The 14,418-nt window shown below is 37.1% G+C and overlaps 2 protein-coding genes across 4 annotated transcripts; one reads left to right on the top strand and one right to left on the bottom strand.

Annotated features, from left to right (window-relative positions):
* Positions 1-265: 265 nt before the first annotated feature.
* Positions 266-10,079, bottom strand: hint2 (histidine triad nucleotide binding protein 2). 3 transcript variants are annotated; one of them, XM_037778688.1, is made up of 5 exons: positions 9,939-10,079; positions 3,436-3,573; positions 3,188-3,292; positions 715-787; positions 266-609 (listed from the first exon to the last, which is right to left on the bottom strand). In XM_037778688.1, exons 2-5 carry the CDS (start codon positions 3,565-3,567, stop codon positions 518-520), a joined length of 402 nt encoding a protein of 133 aa, XP_037634616.1. In that variant the 5' UTR covers positions 3,568-3,573; positions 9,939-10,079; the 3' UTR covers positions 266-517. The 3 variants fall into 3 exon arrangements, with proteins under 3 accessions (XP_037634616.1, XP_037634614.1, XP_037634615.1); XM_037778686.1 differs by lacking the exon at positions 9,939-10,079 and adding an exon at positions 3,675-4,019; XM_037778687.1 differs by lacking the exon at positions 9,939-10,079 and adding an exon at positions 3,810-4,014.
* mrps30 (mitochondrial ribosomal protein S30) lies at positions 9,546-13,947 on the top strand. The gene is made up of 5 exons (XM_037778683.1): positions 9,546-10,211; positions 11,455-11,600; positions 11,914-12,019; positions 13,164-13,340; positions 13,463-13,947. Exons 1-5 carry the CDS (start codon positions 9,551-9,553, stop codon positions 13,720-13,722), a joined length of 1,350 nt encoding a protein of 449 aa, XP_037634611.1. The 5' UTR covers positions 9,546-9,550; the 3' UTR covers positions 13,723-13,947.
* Positions 13,948-14,418: the final 471 nt, after the last annotated feature.

Genomic DNA, 14,418 nt, shown 5'->3' on the forward strand with positions numbered 1-14,418 from the left:
TGTGGTAATGTGATTTTGAGATTTAGTTCCACCTTTTTGATTTTTTTGATTTTGATTTTTTTTTCTCCACATGATTAGAAAGTGAGCAGAAAATCTATTTCGAACATGTGCAAAAAAACAAGATGTAAAATCGGTTTCACTGATTAAAATTCCCTGATATTCTTTGACTATTGCTGTCTAGATTAAACTCCTCATTGTATTTGTAGTCGTATTATCTGTATTATCTGCTCACAGATGCTAGACGATGTCAGATTAAAGAACTGAGTTGAGTTTTCAGCTTTCCATATTAGAAATACTGTCTTTATTTGCAGCCATATCAAACATAATGTCTTCATTTTTACATTTGTCAAAATCAACATATTTACACGTCATATGTTTGTATGTGGTGAAGTTAGTTTTTGTACAGATTACAGAGATTATGATCTACACCCGTCATATATATCATGTCATGCTCGTGGGATTAAACACATGAAAGTAGCCTGAAAAGACAGAAAAGACGAACAGACATATGAAACCATTATCCTGGTGGCCACGACATCTGTCTTCCTCCCAGGACGTGGAGGTGAAGGTGGTAAACTGACTGAGCACCGTGCTTTCCGTCGTTGATCACTACAGGCGGCAGGAAAATACCCACAATTCAGTATGCAAGTCAATAAAGAGCCTGCATTTTCACACACTGTATATGAATATAAAACAATATCTGTAACAACTTACCCACTCTGTATCCTTCTTTTAAAGATTCCTGCTTCGCCACATTTTTGGCAACAACCAACAGATGTCCTAACAGCTGAAAGTGGAAAAAAGAAGAGAGCTGTTGATTTTCATTTCATGTGTGCACATTATTCTATGATAATTGGCTTTTCAAAGATTAAAATTTCGAGTGTGACTGGTCATAGAGGACATTTTGTGGCAAAGGACCCACATTGGACTTGATCCCTTGTGGTTGGCATGCTGAATTTACCTTTAATGAAATGTGCTACATAAAAAAATGGTCTTGCTATACTATCAGATATTAGATTTTGGACTGTGGTCACTGACTGCGTATGTAATATTACAATTTGTATGCCCTCCAGTACTATCAATTCCTCTCAGAAAACATTAGCTGCAACTGATCTCATTTTAAATTCCTACGTACTGATGATATTAGATGGTTTCAAGTTGTGAGAACAAAATGCTCCTGTTCCTCTGCTCAGTGTGAATATATGTCCTGAAGGCTGCATACGGCGACAGTAACAGCAAATATATTTTATGTGTACAACAAGTAGTCCTGGGCGTAAACCGTGAGCTTGCTGTGTGGAGGTCCTCCCAGTGTTTGTTTGAGGATTTTCAACTACAACAGTCCACAGAAATGCAAATTAGGTGATAAGAAAAAGTGCTGCAGGTACACATCGCTACTTGGCCGATAGTACATTTACATACCTGGCTGTCACACGTTTGTTTACTTCTTCTCTGGGGCTATATTCTTAATGGATTGGTGAAGGCCCCTTAGTTTAAATTAGGGCTATCAAAGTTAAGAAGATAGTAATGCGTTAACACAAATTAGTTTTAACACCACTAATTTCTTTAACGCATTAAAGCAACTTTTAGTTTGTAGCGAGCTGCTTTAAAGCTAGAGTGAAGATACTGGCATCATATGAAACTAGAAAACCTGAAGAATCCACTGGTACCAACTTTAGCTTGTCGCAAAGGAGGTTAAATAACACTCCAAACCTACGCTAAATTTTGGCGAGGGAAAACTTTTCTAAGGACCTCTGACCTCAAGATATGTGAATGGAAATGGGTTCTCTGGGTACCCACGAGTCTCCCCTTTACAGACATGCCCACTTTATGATAATCACATGCAGTTTTTGGGCAAGTCATAGTCAAGTCAGCACACTGACACACTGACAGCTGTTGTTGCCTTTTGGGCTGCAGTTTGCCATGTTATGATTTGAGCATATTTTTATGCTAAATGCAGTACCTGTGAGGGTTTCTGGACAACATTTGTCATTATTTTGTGTTGTTAATTGATTTCCAATAATAAATACTGTATGTACAGTACATTCATTTGCATAAAGCAGCCCACTACATATTTGCCCACTCCCATGTTGATGAGAGTATTAAATACTTGACAAATCTCCCTTTAAGGTACACTTTGATTCACTATTTCAATCGATTGACAGCCCTAGTTTAAATTAAGGGAAACTTAATGCAACATAAATGTATATTTTAGATCATGGTGTGCTTAACCGGGCCAATGGGAGGACAATTAAAGTCTAAAGTAAAGTAAGTAAGTAAGTTCCAAGTTTGCGGCAACAAAGTCCATGAAGAGATGCTTTTCTAAGTTTGGTGTAAGCATTTGACCGGCCTGTGCAGAGCCCCGACATCGACCCCATCCAACACCTTTGTGCCCAACATCAGTGTCCGACCTCACTAACACTCTTGTGGGTGGTATGGGAACAAATCCCTGCAGCCAGGCTTCTGAATCTTGCAGAAACCCCTTCTCCGAACAGTGGAGGCTGTTATAGCAGCAGATTAATGGATAGATATGTGCAACAATGCAACACATGGGTGAACTGTTAGTGTATGTATGGGAATGTGCTTGTCATGTCGTTCACCTAATCTCACACCTCACAACCCCTGAACAGGATCAGTGAGTTAAAGGTCCCATATTATAAAAAAGAGAGATTTTCATGTTTTTTTTTATTATAAAGCAGGCTTAAGTCATATATAAATACTGTGAAAGTATTGAAACGCTCAATCCACAGGGATATACACACAGCCCATATTAAGAAACTCTGTATTTGAAACAAGCTGTCAGGATTTCTGCCCATTTGTGATGTCACAAATATACAATATTTAGACCCTTTACACAGATTTAAACATAAAAAATTCTAAATGTGTCCCAATTTATTTCCTGCTGCAGTGTATGTGAATGTCATCAGCTGACAGGAAGTACACATGGACCCAAGCTGTTGTCTAGCAACGCAATTTCGTCACAATTCCATCGAAATACACTAAAACGGAGCGTTTCAGACAGAGGGTAAATACAGGTATACTCAGGCCGACAGTATGAGGAAAATAAAAGTTTTTTTGAACATTACAGCATGTAAACATGTTCTAGTAGAAACACAAAATACAAATATGAACCTGAAAATGAGCATGATATGGGACCTTTAAAGAAAATGGATTGGATGGACGGACTCACCTCAGCATCATCATCTTTGGCCTCACTTATTCTGGGAATAGGAACCCTTGGAATAACCAGGAAGTGAACTGGGGCCTGTGGGCTGATATCCCTGAATGCCAAACACTGATAATAACACACAGAAGAAAAACAACATAGATGTTAAGTGTTGAATGAATTGCATCATATGTTGTGTTCATCTCTCACCTTCCACGTGGAACAGTGGACCAAATGAGATACCATGTTATGAAGAGGTTTGGTTTGTTTACCTTCTCATCTTCATAAATGATATCTGCAGGGATGCTTTTGTCAATGACTTTGGAGAAGATGGTTGGAGCTGGGGAGCCATACTTCTTGCTGGCCTCCTCTGCCAACTTCACCTCGTCACTTCTGGTGCACATTGGTCTCTGTGGGGTCAGACAGACACATCAATAACAGCTGGAAACTGCTGGAAACTGCTGCCAGCATATAATCAAATCCAATTTATGAGGGTGCACAATAAGCAAACCTCTTGGTGGTGGAGCACTGCAGGTTCCCCACCACCACCAGAGCTGGTAGGACAGTTGTTGTCAACATGCTCAGCTGCACTTAAAGAAAAGAGACTGTATATGAGAATAAGACTAGTTATGTTTAGAGCAGCTACCTGGGCTCCACAAAAACGATGCAAACGGTTGAAGTGAGCCGTTCTGGTCCCGATTAACTGTGTCCGCAGAATCTGTCGAAAATACATAACTAGCTAAGTGGCTAATAAAGTATTTCCGACGTAAATATGTCAGAGTTTATCCTGTTTTTGTCGACACAACGCTGCAAAAGTCCTGCAGCTGTTTATGACAGCTCTGTACTGCACGCTGATGGTGCCTTCATGTACTCTCTGTACTCTCCGTTTACAGTAGGATACCGGGAAACGACACCCTGTTAGAAAAGTATAAAGTTGTTATTTACAATAAATCTATTCATATAGTGGTTTGGGGGTATATAGGGGCATTTATGTATGTATAATTTTATGAATATTGCTGGGATCAGACGTAAAAACGCGTCTCAGCTGCGAAATGCAAGTATAACATAATTTACTGGCCAAAAAAGTTAAATTTTTACTCATAAATTGTTAGACATGACTTTATTGCTCATCGTCTCCAAATTTTACGCCTGGTGGTGTACATTTACGTTACCAAAGTCTTGTTATTTTCATGATAATGTTGTGGTTCTTTCAAAATTCCGACATTTTTTAGTGCGTCCAAAGGAGGCATTGATGGTGCCTTCATGTACTCCCTGTTCTGAATACGACAGGTCACCGTTTACAGTAGGATACCGGGAAACGACATCCCGTTAGAGAAGTATAAAGTTGTTGTTTACAATAAATCTATTCATATAGTGGTTTGGGAGTATATAGGGGCATTTATGTATGTATAATTTTATGAATATTGCTGGGATCAGACGTAAAAACGCGTCTCAGCTGCGAAATGCAAGTATAACATAATTTACTGGCCAAAAAAGTTGAATTTTTACTCATAAATTGTTAGACATGACTTTATTGCTCATCGTCTCCAAATTTTACGCCTGATGGTGTACATTTACGTTACCAAAGTCTTGTTATTTTCATGATAATGTTGTGGTTTTTTCAAACTTCCGACATTTTTGAGTGCGTCCAAAGGAGGCATTGATGGTGCCTTCATGTACTCCCTGTTCTGAATACGACAGGTCTCCGTTTACAGTAGGATACCGGGAAACGACATCCCGTTAGAGAAGTATAAAGTTGTTGTTTACAATAAATCTATTCATATAGTGGTTTTGGGGTAGATAAGGGCATATATGTGTGTAATATTTTATTAATATTGTTGGGATCACACGTAAAAACGCGTCTCAGGTGCGAAAATGCAAGTATAACATAATTTACTGGCCATAAAAGTCAACTTTCCCCCCATAAATTGTTAGACATGACTTAATTGCTCATCGTCTCCAAATTTCACACCTGGTGGTGTATATTTACGCTATCAAAGTCTCATTATTTGTATGATAATGTTGTGTTTCAAACAAACTTCCGACATTTTTGAGTGCATCCAAAGGGGGCATTTTTTTTTTTTTTTAAATGCGCACGAGGGTCGCTTCAAGAGCGCCAACGTTCTGTGCTGCTAACTATGATGCAAACAATAGCTCTATACACATATAATATTGCCTTAAACTGAACTAAATTAGAATAATTCGTTTTACAATACTCAGTTCATGTATGGGAATTGATCTATAGACAACTGAAATACTGTCGAATATGATAATTATATTGTATTATGAGTTTTCGTGCAGTAGGGGGCGCTGTGGTGGGAGACTGATGGCTCTGATGTCAACTGAAGAACAAGTTGAATTCATACTCAGGAGAACAAATTTGATAGAGAGAATATGACACTATTTGTGTATATATATGTATACATACAGATGGATAGATAGATAGATAGATAGATAATAACTTTATTGATCCCAAGGGAAATTCAAGTTTACAGCATCACAATTCCATAGTGCAAAACATGTTAGTAAAAAGGCAGTAAAAAAGTTAGTAGTGCAAAGCACAAAAAAAAATATACCAGATATAAAATTACAAGGAGATGAAGAAAACTGTTAAAAGTGAATACAGTGCAGAAAAGACTGTTAAAAAGTGAATATAGTGCAGAAGAGACTGTTAAAAAGTGAATATAGTGCAGAAGAGACTGTTAAAAAGTGAATATAGTGCAGAAAAGACTGTTAAAAATGAGTATAGTGCAGAAGAGACTGTTAAAAAGTGAATATAGTGCAGAAGAGACTGTTAAAAATGAGTATAGTGCAGAAGAGACTGTTAAAAAGTGAATATAGTGCAGAAGAGACTGTTAAAAATGAGTATAGTGCAGAAGAGACTGTTAAAAATGAGTATAGTGCAGAAGAGACTGTTACAAATGAGTATAGTGCAGAAGAGACTGTTAAAAAGTGAATATAGTGCAGAAGAGACTGTTAAAAAATGAGTATAGTGCAGAAGAGACTGTTAAAAAGTGAATATAGTGCAGAAGAGACTGTTAAAAATGAATATAGTGCAGAAGAGACTGTTAAAAATGAGTATAGTGCAGAAGAGACTGTTAAAAAGTGAATATAGTGCAGAAGAGACTGTTAAAAATGAGTATAGTGCAGAAGAGACTGTTAAAAAGTGAATATAGTGCAGAAGAGACTGTTAAAAATGAGTATAGTGCAGAAGAGACTGTTAAAAATGAATATAGTGCAGAAGAGACTGTTAAAAAGTGAATATAGTGCAGAAGAGACTGTTAAAAATGAGTATAGTGCAGAAGAGACTGTTAAAAATGAGTATAGAGCAGAAGAGACTGTTAAAAATGAGTATAGAGCAGAAGAGACTGTTAAAAATGAGTATAGTGCAGAAGAGACTGTTAAAAATGAGTATAGTGCAGAAGAGACTGTTAAAAGTGAGTATAGTGCAGAAGAGATTGTTAAAAAGTGAATATAGTGCAGAAAAGACTGTTAAAGATGAGTATAGTGCAGAAAAGACTGTTAAAAATGAGTATAGTGCAGAAGAGACTGTTAAAAATGAGTATAGTGCAGAAGAGACTGTTAAAAGTGAGTATAGTGCAGAAGAGACTGTTAAAAATGAGTATAGTGCAGAAGAGACTGTTAAAAATGAGTATAGTGCAGAAGAGACTGTTAAAAATGAGTATAGTGCAGAAGAGACTGTTAAAAGTGAGTATAGTGCAGAAGAGACTGTTAAAAAAGAGTATAGTGCAGAAGAGACTGTTAAAAATGAGTATAGTGCAGAAGAGACTGTTAAAAATGAGTATAGTGCAGAAGAGACTGTTAAAAAGTGAATATAGTGCAGAAGAGACTGTTAAAAATGAATATAGTGCAGAAGAGACTGTTAAAAATGAGTATAGTGCAGAAGAGACTGTTAAAAAGTGAATATAGTGCAGAAGAGACTGTTAAAAATGAGTATAGTGCAGAAGAGACTGTTAAAAAGTGAATATAGTGCAGAAGAGACTGTTAAAAATGAGTATAGTGCAGAAGAGACTGTTAAAAAGTGAATATAGTGCAGAAGAGACTGTTAAAAATGAGTATAGTGCAGAAGAGACTGTTAAAAAGTGAATATAGTGCAGAAGAGACTGTTAAAAAATGAGTATAGTGCAGAAGAGACTGTTAAAAAGTGAATATAGTGCAGAAGAGACTGTTAAAAATGAATATAGTGCAGAAGAGACTGTTAAAAATGAGTATAGTGCAGAAGAGACTGTTAAAAAGTGAATATAGTGCAGAAGAGACTGTTAAAAGTGAGTATAGTGCAGAAGAGACTGTTAAAAAGTGAATATAGTGCAGAAGAGACTGTTAAAAATGAGTATAGTGCAGAAGAGACTGTTAAAAATGAATATAGTGCAGAAGAGACTGTTAAAAAGTGAATATAGTGCAGAAGAGACTGTTAAAAAGTGAGTATAGTGCAGAAGAGACTGTTAAAAATGAGTATAGTGCAGAAGAGACTGTTAAAAATGAGTATAGTGCAGAAGAGACTGTTAAAAATGAGTATAGTGCAGAAGAGACTGTTAAAAATGAGTATAGAGCAGAAGAGACTGTTAAAAATGAGTATAGAGCAGAAGAGACTGTTAAAAATGAGTATAGTGCAGAAGAGACTGTTAAAAATGAGTATAGTGCAGAAGAGACTGTTAAAAGTGAGTATAGTGCAGAAGAGATTGTTAAAAAGTGAATATAGTGCAGAAAAGACTGTTAAAGATGAGTATAGTGCAGAAAAGACTGTTAAAAATGAGTATAGTGCAGAAGAGACTGTTAAAAATGAGTATAGTGCAGAAGAGACTGTTAAAAGTGAGTATAGTGCAGAAGAGACTGTTAAAAATGAGTATAGTGCAGAAGAGACTGTTAAAAATGAGTATAGTGCAGAAGAGACTGTTAAAAATGAGTATAGTGCAGAAGAGACTGTTAAAAGTGAGTATAGTGCAGAAGAGACTGTTAAAAAAGAGTATAGTGCAGAAGAGACTGTTAAAAATGAGTATAGTGCAGAAGAGACTGTTAAAAATGAGTATAGTGCAGAAGAGACTGTTAAAAGTGAGTATAGTGCAGAAGAGATTGTTAAAAAGTGAATATAGTGCAGAAAAGACTGTTAAAGATGAGTATAGTGCAGAAAAGACTGTTAAAAATGAGTATAGTGCAGAAGAGACTGTTAAAAATGAGTATAGAGCAGAAGAGACTGTTAAAAATGAGTATAGTGCAGAAGAGACTGTTAAAAATGAGTATAGAGCAGAAGAGACTGTTAAAAATGAGTATAGAGCAGAAGAGACTGTTAAAAATGAGTATAGTGCAGAAGAGACTGTTAAAAATGAGTATAGAGCAGAAGAGACTGTTAAAAATGAGTATAGTGCAGAAGAGACTGTTAAAAATGAGTATAGTGCAGAAGAGACTGTTAAAAGTGAGTATAGTGCAGAAGAGATTGTTAAAAAGTGAATATAGTGCAGAAAAGACTGTTAAAGATGAGTATAGTGCAGAAAAGACTGTTAAAAATGAGTATAGTGCAGAAGAGACTGTTAAAAATGAGTATAGAGCAGAAGAGACTGTTAAAAATGAGTATAGTGCAGAAGAGACTGTTAAAAATGAGTATAGAGCAGAAGAGACTGTTAAAAATGAGTATAGAGCAGAAGAGACTGTTAAAAATGAGTATAGTGCAGAAGAGACTGTTAAAAATGAGTATAGAGCAGAAGAGACTGTTAAAAATGAGTATAGTGCAGAAGAGACTGTTAAAAATGAGTATAGTGCAGAAGAGACTGTTAAAGATGAGTATAGTGCAGAAGAGACTGTTAAAAGTGAGTATAGTGCAGAAGAGACTGTTAAAAAGTGAGTATAGTGCAGAAAAGACTGTTAAAAATGAGTATAGTGCAGAAAAGACTGTTAAAAATGAATATAGTGCAGAAGAGACTGTTAAAAATGAGTATAGAGCAGAAGAGACTGTTAAAAATGAGTATAGAGCAGAAAAGACTGTTAAAAATGAGTATAGTGCAGAAGAGACTGTTAAAAATGAGTATAGTGCAGAAGAGACTGTTAAAAATGAATATAGTGCAGAAGAGACTGTTAAAAATGAGTATAGTGCAGAAGAGACTGTTAAAAATGAGTATAGAGCAGAAGAGACTGTTAAAAATGAGTATAGTGCAGAAGAGACTGTATAGTGCAGGGTAACTCCAGTAGCTTAGTCTAGGAAAGTGCACTGTGTGCATTATTATCTGTTCTGCAGACCGTCCTCCCTAGAGAGGTGTTGTACAATATGATATATTTTGTATTATTTTATTTCAGCATTATTATTATTTTCTTTAGTAGTAAAACTAATGAGTAGTAAGAACACTGATGAACACTCCAGACCAGTTGGTGGCGGTAATGCACCACAAAGTTGCAACCGCTGTAAAACTCCCAACGAAGAAGAAGAAGACAAGAAACATGGCGACCCTCAAACGGTTGCCCTTGCTGTTCCCTAGAAACCTTCCTCCGTTAAGACACCAGCGGCTTGGAGCTCACACTGATGCTGCGGTGAAGGAGCCCGCGTACCCCCCCATCGTGCCCTCTCTCACGGCTAAGAGTAAGTCCGCCCGGTGTCGACAGGTAGCGGAGCAGGTTCAGAAGATCTGCGGCTCCACCGTGGAGGAGAAACTCTCCCTCATCACTCACATCCAGCGGATGAAATTCGTGGTTTATCCTCAGACTTTTGCTCGGAACGCAGACAGGTGGTACCAGCACTTCACCAAGACCGCATACATCCCGGGTTTACCCGAGAAATACACCTTCAGTCCGGAGAAGACGAGCGGAGAGGAGGAGAAGGAGGATGGAGCTCCAGCTGCAGTACTTGATGATGATGCGTTCAGGGACATCCGGTCCTTGGTCACTCGTGTGATTCTTCAGGAGCACTGGCACATCAAGAAACGCAAGACTTTCCTGTACAGAGAGCAGGAGCAGCTGGTTGGACCTTTTCTGAGGAACCTGGTGACTGGACTCACCTACAGTATGGTCCAATACAACCCACTGCTGCAGCTCTCCAGTCTGGGTATGGAGCACTGGTTTGGTACCTGTCAAACTGTGCAGGATTTAGCCTTTGGCACAAATAAACCATCATTTACAGGCCTTTGTGCCTCTTAAAATATACATTTGTAATAATATTGTGAATTTCACAGGTTAGTTTCATATATGGACGAGTAAACTAAACATTTTTTTTAAAATTTTTACTGATCAAATAAAGCAGGTTATTGATATTTTTGACTCAACACCTCTACATCAATAATGTGACTTGATTGTTTTTTTTTTCAATATTATATTTATTGTTTTTTTGTTCATTTTGAAACAACAGAACAAACATTCACAAACATCCCCAATAATAACATTCTCGGTACAAAGAAACAAACCTAATATTAATATAAAATAAGCCAGTATAGATACAGGGAAAACATATTATATACAGAAAATAGATATATAAGTAAAAAGAAAATACACAAGTTAGAAAAAAATACATTTAAAACAATAAAATAAAATAAAATCTATTTATGTGACTTGATTGTTGATAGTTTGGAGAACACATTAACTCAAAATTTCACTTTGGTGTTGACGAGACAAGTCATTTAGTCTATCAATAGAAAGTTGCATAACAACTACTTGCTTATCAATTAACCATTAAGTAATTTATCAAGCAAAATGCCAAACATTTGCTGGTGTAATCATCTCAAAAAAGTCATTTTTCTTGGTCGCTCTGGATTTTGTCGTTCACTTTTCACATTTTAGTTTTACTAGAAAAAATTATTTGTTCTAATCAAGAAATCATTAAACAATAATGAAAATAATAATTAGGCTAGTTGCATCCATATTTCATTTAATAAAACCCGTTTAATAAGTTCTGAAATAAATTTGTTTCACCTCACTAAAGACATGTATTGTTTAACATGTTTTGCCGATATGATACCTGATACAATGTCTCACTTTTGAGGAATAAAAACATGTTGTTTTTTTTCCATTAAACAAAAAAGCCAAACCTCTCAAATGTGTTTAAACACAAGCAGCTGAGAACTTTGCTCAAATGAAATACAGTCTAACAGTGGCAAATGTATGATTTAAATAAAGAACTGAGCAAATAATAAGTTAACAACAATACAAATGTGACTAGACACTCAGTGCCAGCTTTAAGTACATTTTGATACTCCAGAAACTACCATATAATAGCAGTATTACAGTACATGATTATTTCACAGACACGACTGTTTGACCTCTGTAAGTCATATTTTTTTGTATTTCTTTATCAGATATTGATCCTCAGGTTAACTTTTACTGGAGGAGAGGAGACAGGATCATCCCAAGGGGGCACCGGAGACGCCATCTAGAGCCAACCAGGTTCCAGATCGATGACAAACCGCACAGTCAGATCAGGATAACCCAACAACTGCCACAGGTAGACAATCATCCTCAGACCTGGGAATTTATGCATTAAAAATTACTGTTTTATATACAGTATTTAATTCCACTGTTGGGTTTTCATACATGACAAAACTAAAGTATCTCAAAGCAAATCATTGCACAACATTGAAGGACACAAATCATTTAAACAAACAAACACTGAAAGATGTTATAAAATGTTACAAAACTTGAACTTCACACACTTCTGTGACACATTAGAGACTGAAATTATCATTAATAGTTTCCATTTAATGTCAAGCATTCATGTGATTTTGTTCTCATCACTTTGTCGTTTTAATTCCTCTTAGTTCACCCCGCTGGAGGCCTCGTATGCAGCTGAAGTTCCCGAGGTCAAGTACGCTCCCAACCTGATGCCTATGTTCAGAAGGCAGTACGACAACAACATCTTTACAGGTAACACAACAGAGCTGTCACGTCCACTGGGTCGTAACTTCATCCAGATTACATGATTTTGCAGTAGCTACAAGAACATAAATTGAGCATGTTGTATGTTGAGGTATACAAGTTGAATCCTCATTATTCAGTTATCTCTTGCTGCCACTAGGGGGCGCCAGCATGCAGCTGTTCAGTCAGTCAACTGCAAAAAGTCCAACCTGAATAACAGTCATTTCGTCCAACTCCTAGTCTATGAGATGGTTGTTTTTCTTGTTTATTGAGGTACACTGTTACTCAAAATAAACAATAGTTTGGTGTTTTGCTCTTAGCATTTCCACTGGTCTAATATAGTGTATTAATACAAACAACTGTAGCCTTTTTGTAGACTTTTTGTTTTCTTGTATACCATACGTTCCAAGTTAAGTGCTATACCAATTCAAAAGATCAATAACACGTTCCTTAATATGCAGCAGCAGCAGAAAATCTTTCTTAGAGCTGCAACAAATGATTATTTTCATTATCAATAAATCTACCAACGCTTTCCTCCATTAATCAGTTACTTTTTTTGTAAATGTAAATCCAATTTTATTGTCACATGTTGTACATAGCACAACACACAGTCACATTTTAGCTACTGCATTTAATCCATCCTAGTGTATATGAGGAGCAGTGGGCAGCTACTATACAGCGCCCGGGGGAGCAGTTTTTTTGGCATAAACATCCACTTGGACTCAAGGATGAACTGATTAGATTTTGGTGGTCAATGGTCAAGGTCACTGTGAACGAAATGGGCATCACACTTTCTCATGTCTTGTTTTGTTTGACCAGCAGTCTAAAACCCAGAAATATTCAATGTACTACAATATAAGATAAGAAGAAGCAACAAATTCTAACATTTGAGAAGCTGAAACTGTCAAATATTTGCAGATTTTGCTTGAAAATAGACTTAACCTGCTGATTAATCCTCCTTCTACTGACTAATCGTTGCAGCTCTGACCTCTGACCCAAAGACAGTCCATCATTACATAGAACAGTTTTCATGATTTACTATCAATCAGAGAATATTGAAGAAACATGAGAAGCATGTTGTTGTTTTTTTCATTAACCCCTCTCCTCTCTCAGCTGTGCTCGGTTAACTCTGTCCTCTCGGTCTCATCAACAGGCGCCAAGCTACCAGACCCGGCATGCTACGGTCACACTCAGTTCCACCTGGTGCCCGACCGGTACCACAGAGACCGGATGGCTCGGAGGCAGCAGTCTGATCAGGTGGAGGTCTTCCTCAGAGCCAATGGACTCACCAGCCTCTTCGCCTGGACGGGAGCTCAGGCCATGTACCAGGGTGAGTTAGCAGCACAGGGAAGAGACATCACACAGCTTATACAATATAAGTTTTTAGTCTTCTTAAAAGGGACTTTTACTGATATGAAGAAATAGCTTCATACTTCCCTCTCACCTCTGCAGGTTTCTGGAACCACGAGGACGTCACCAGGCCCTTCGTGTCCCAGGCTGTGATCACAGACGGCAAGTTCTTCTCCTTCTTCTGCTACCAGCTCAACACGGTGGCTCTCTCCGTGGAGACGGACGCCAACAACCCCAGGAAGAACCTCCTGTGGGGCACCGAGAGCATGCGGCTGTACGAGAGCGTGCAGGACGGAGAGGTGGTGGGTCTGAACGACGACGTCGTCAAGCTCCTGGTTCAGTTCCTCATGAACCAGCCGTAGACGTTCTTCAGGAGGTTCTGTGACCTCCGAGGCGTTGAAAGGAAAATCAAGAGCCTAACATGGCAGACATGAGGACGTTTTGTCAGATTGTATAAAATATCAAAAAAGCAGGTTTATAAACTGAACGAAGTACGGAAGAATTACTGTACACACATTACCGAGTATTATTATTATTATTGTGCAGACAATATTTATGCAACAATTAAATCATGCTTTTCAACATGACTCTTGTGTGTTTCAGTGCTTCTACTAAAATTTAAGAGGAGACGCTATAGAAGAACAGGGTAAAACATTTTTATCTAAAAGATATCACCATGAAACTTCACCAGTTGATTACTTGCATTGAGATTATTATTTTTTGCATTACATGTTTTGAAAATGTATATTTAAATATGCAAAAGATGCATTATCTTATCAATATGTGCAATTTGCATACATTTCCAGAATAGATATCTGATCATTGGATAAAGCCAGGTTCAAAATTCTTGTTTTATTTTGTTGACATAATTAGAGTCAGGTTTTTACAGAGGGCATTTTGGATATCTCTTTTTATCACTCCATAAAACAAAAAATACTGTTAACAGCCATAAAAAAAAAAAAATATTCGCCATGTTTTTAGGAATAAAATGTTGTTTATGATATATGAACAAACCCCTTTATAAAATCCATCAGAATATAGAGAGGAATGAAACTGGA

This window comes from Sebastes umbrosus, chromosome 8 (genome assembly GCF_015220745.1).
Source record: "Sebastes umbrosus isolate fSebUmb1 chromosome 8, fSebUmb1.pri, whole genome shotgun sequence".
NCBI classification, from domain to species: Eukaryota; Metazoa; Chordata; class Actinopteri; order Perciformes; family Sebastidae; genus Sebastes; species Sebastes umbrosus.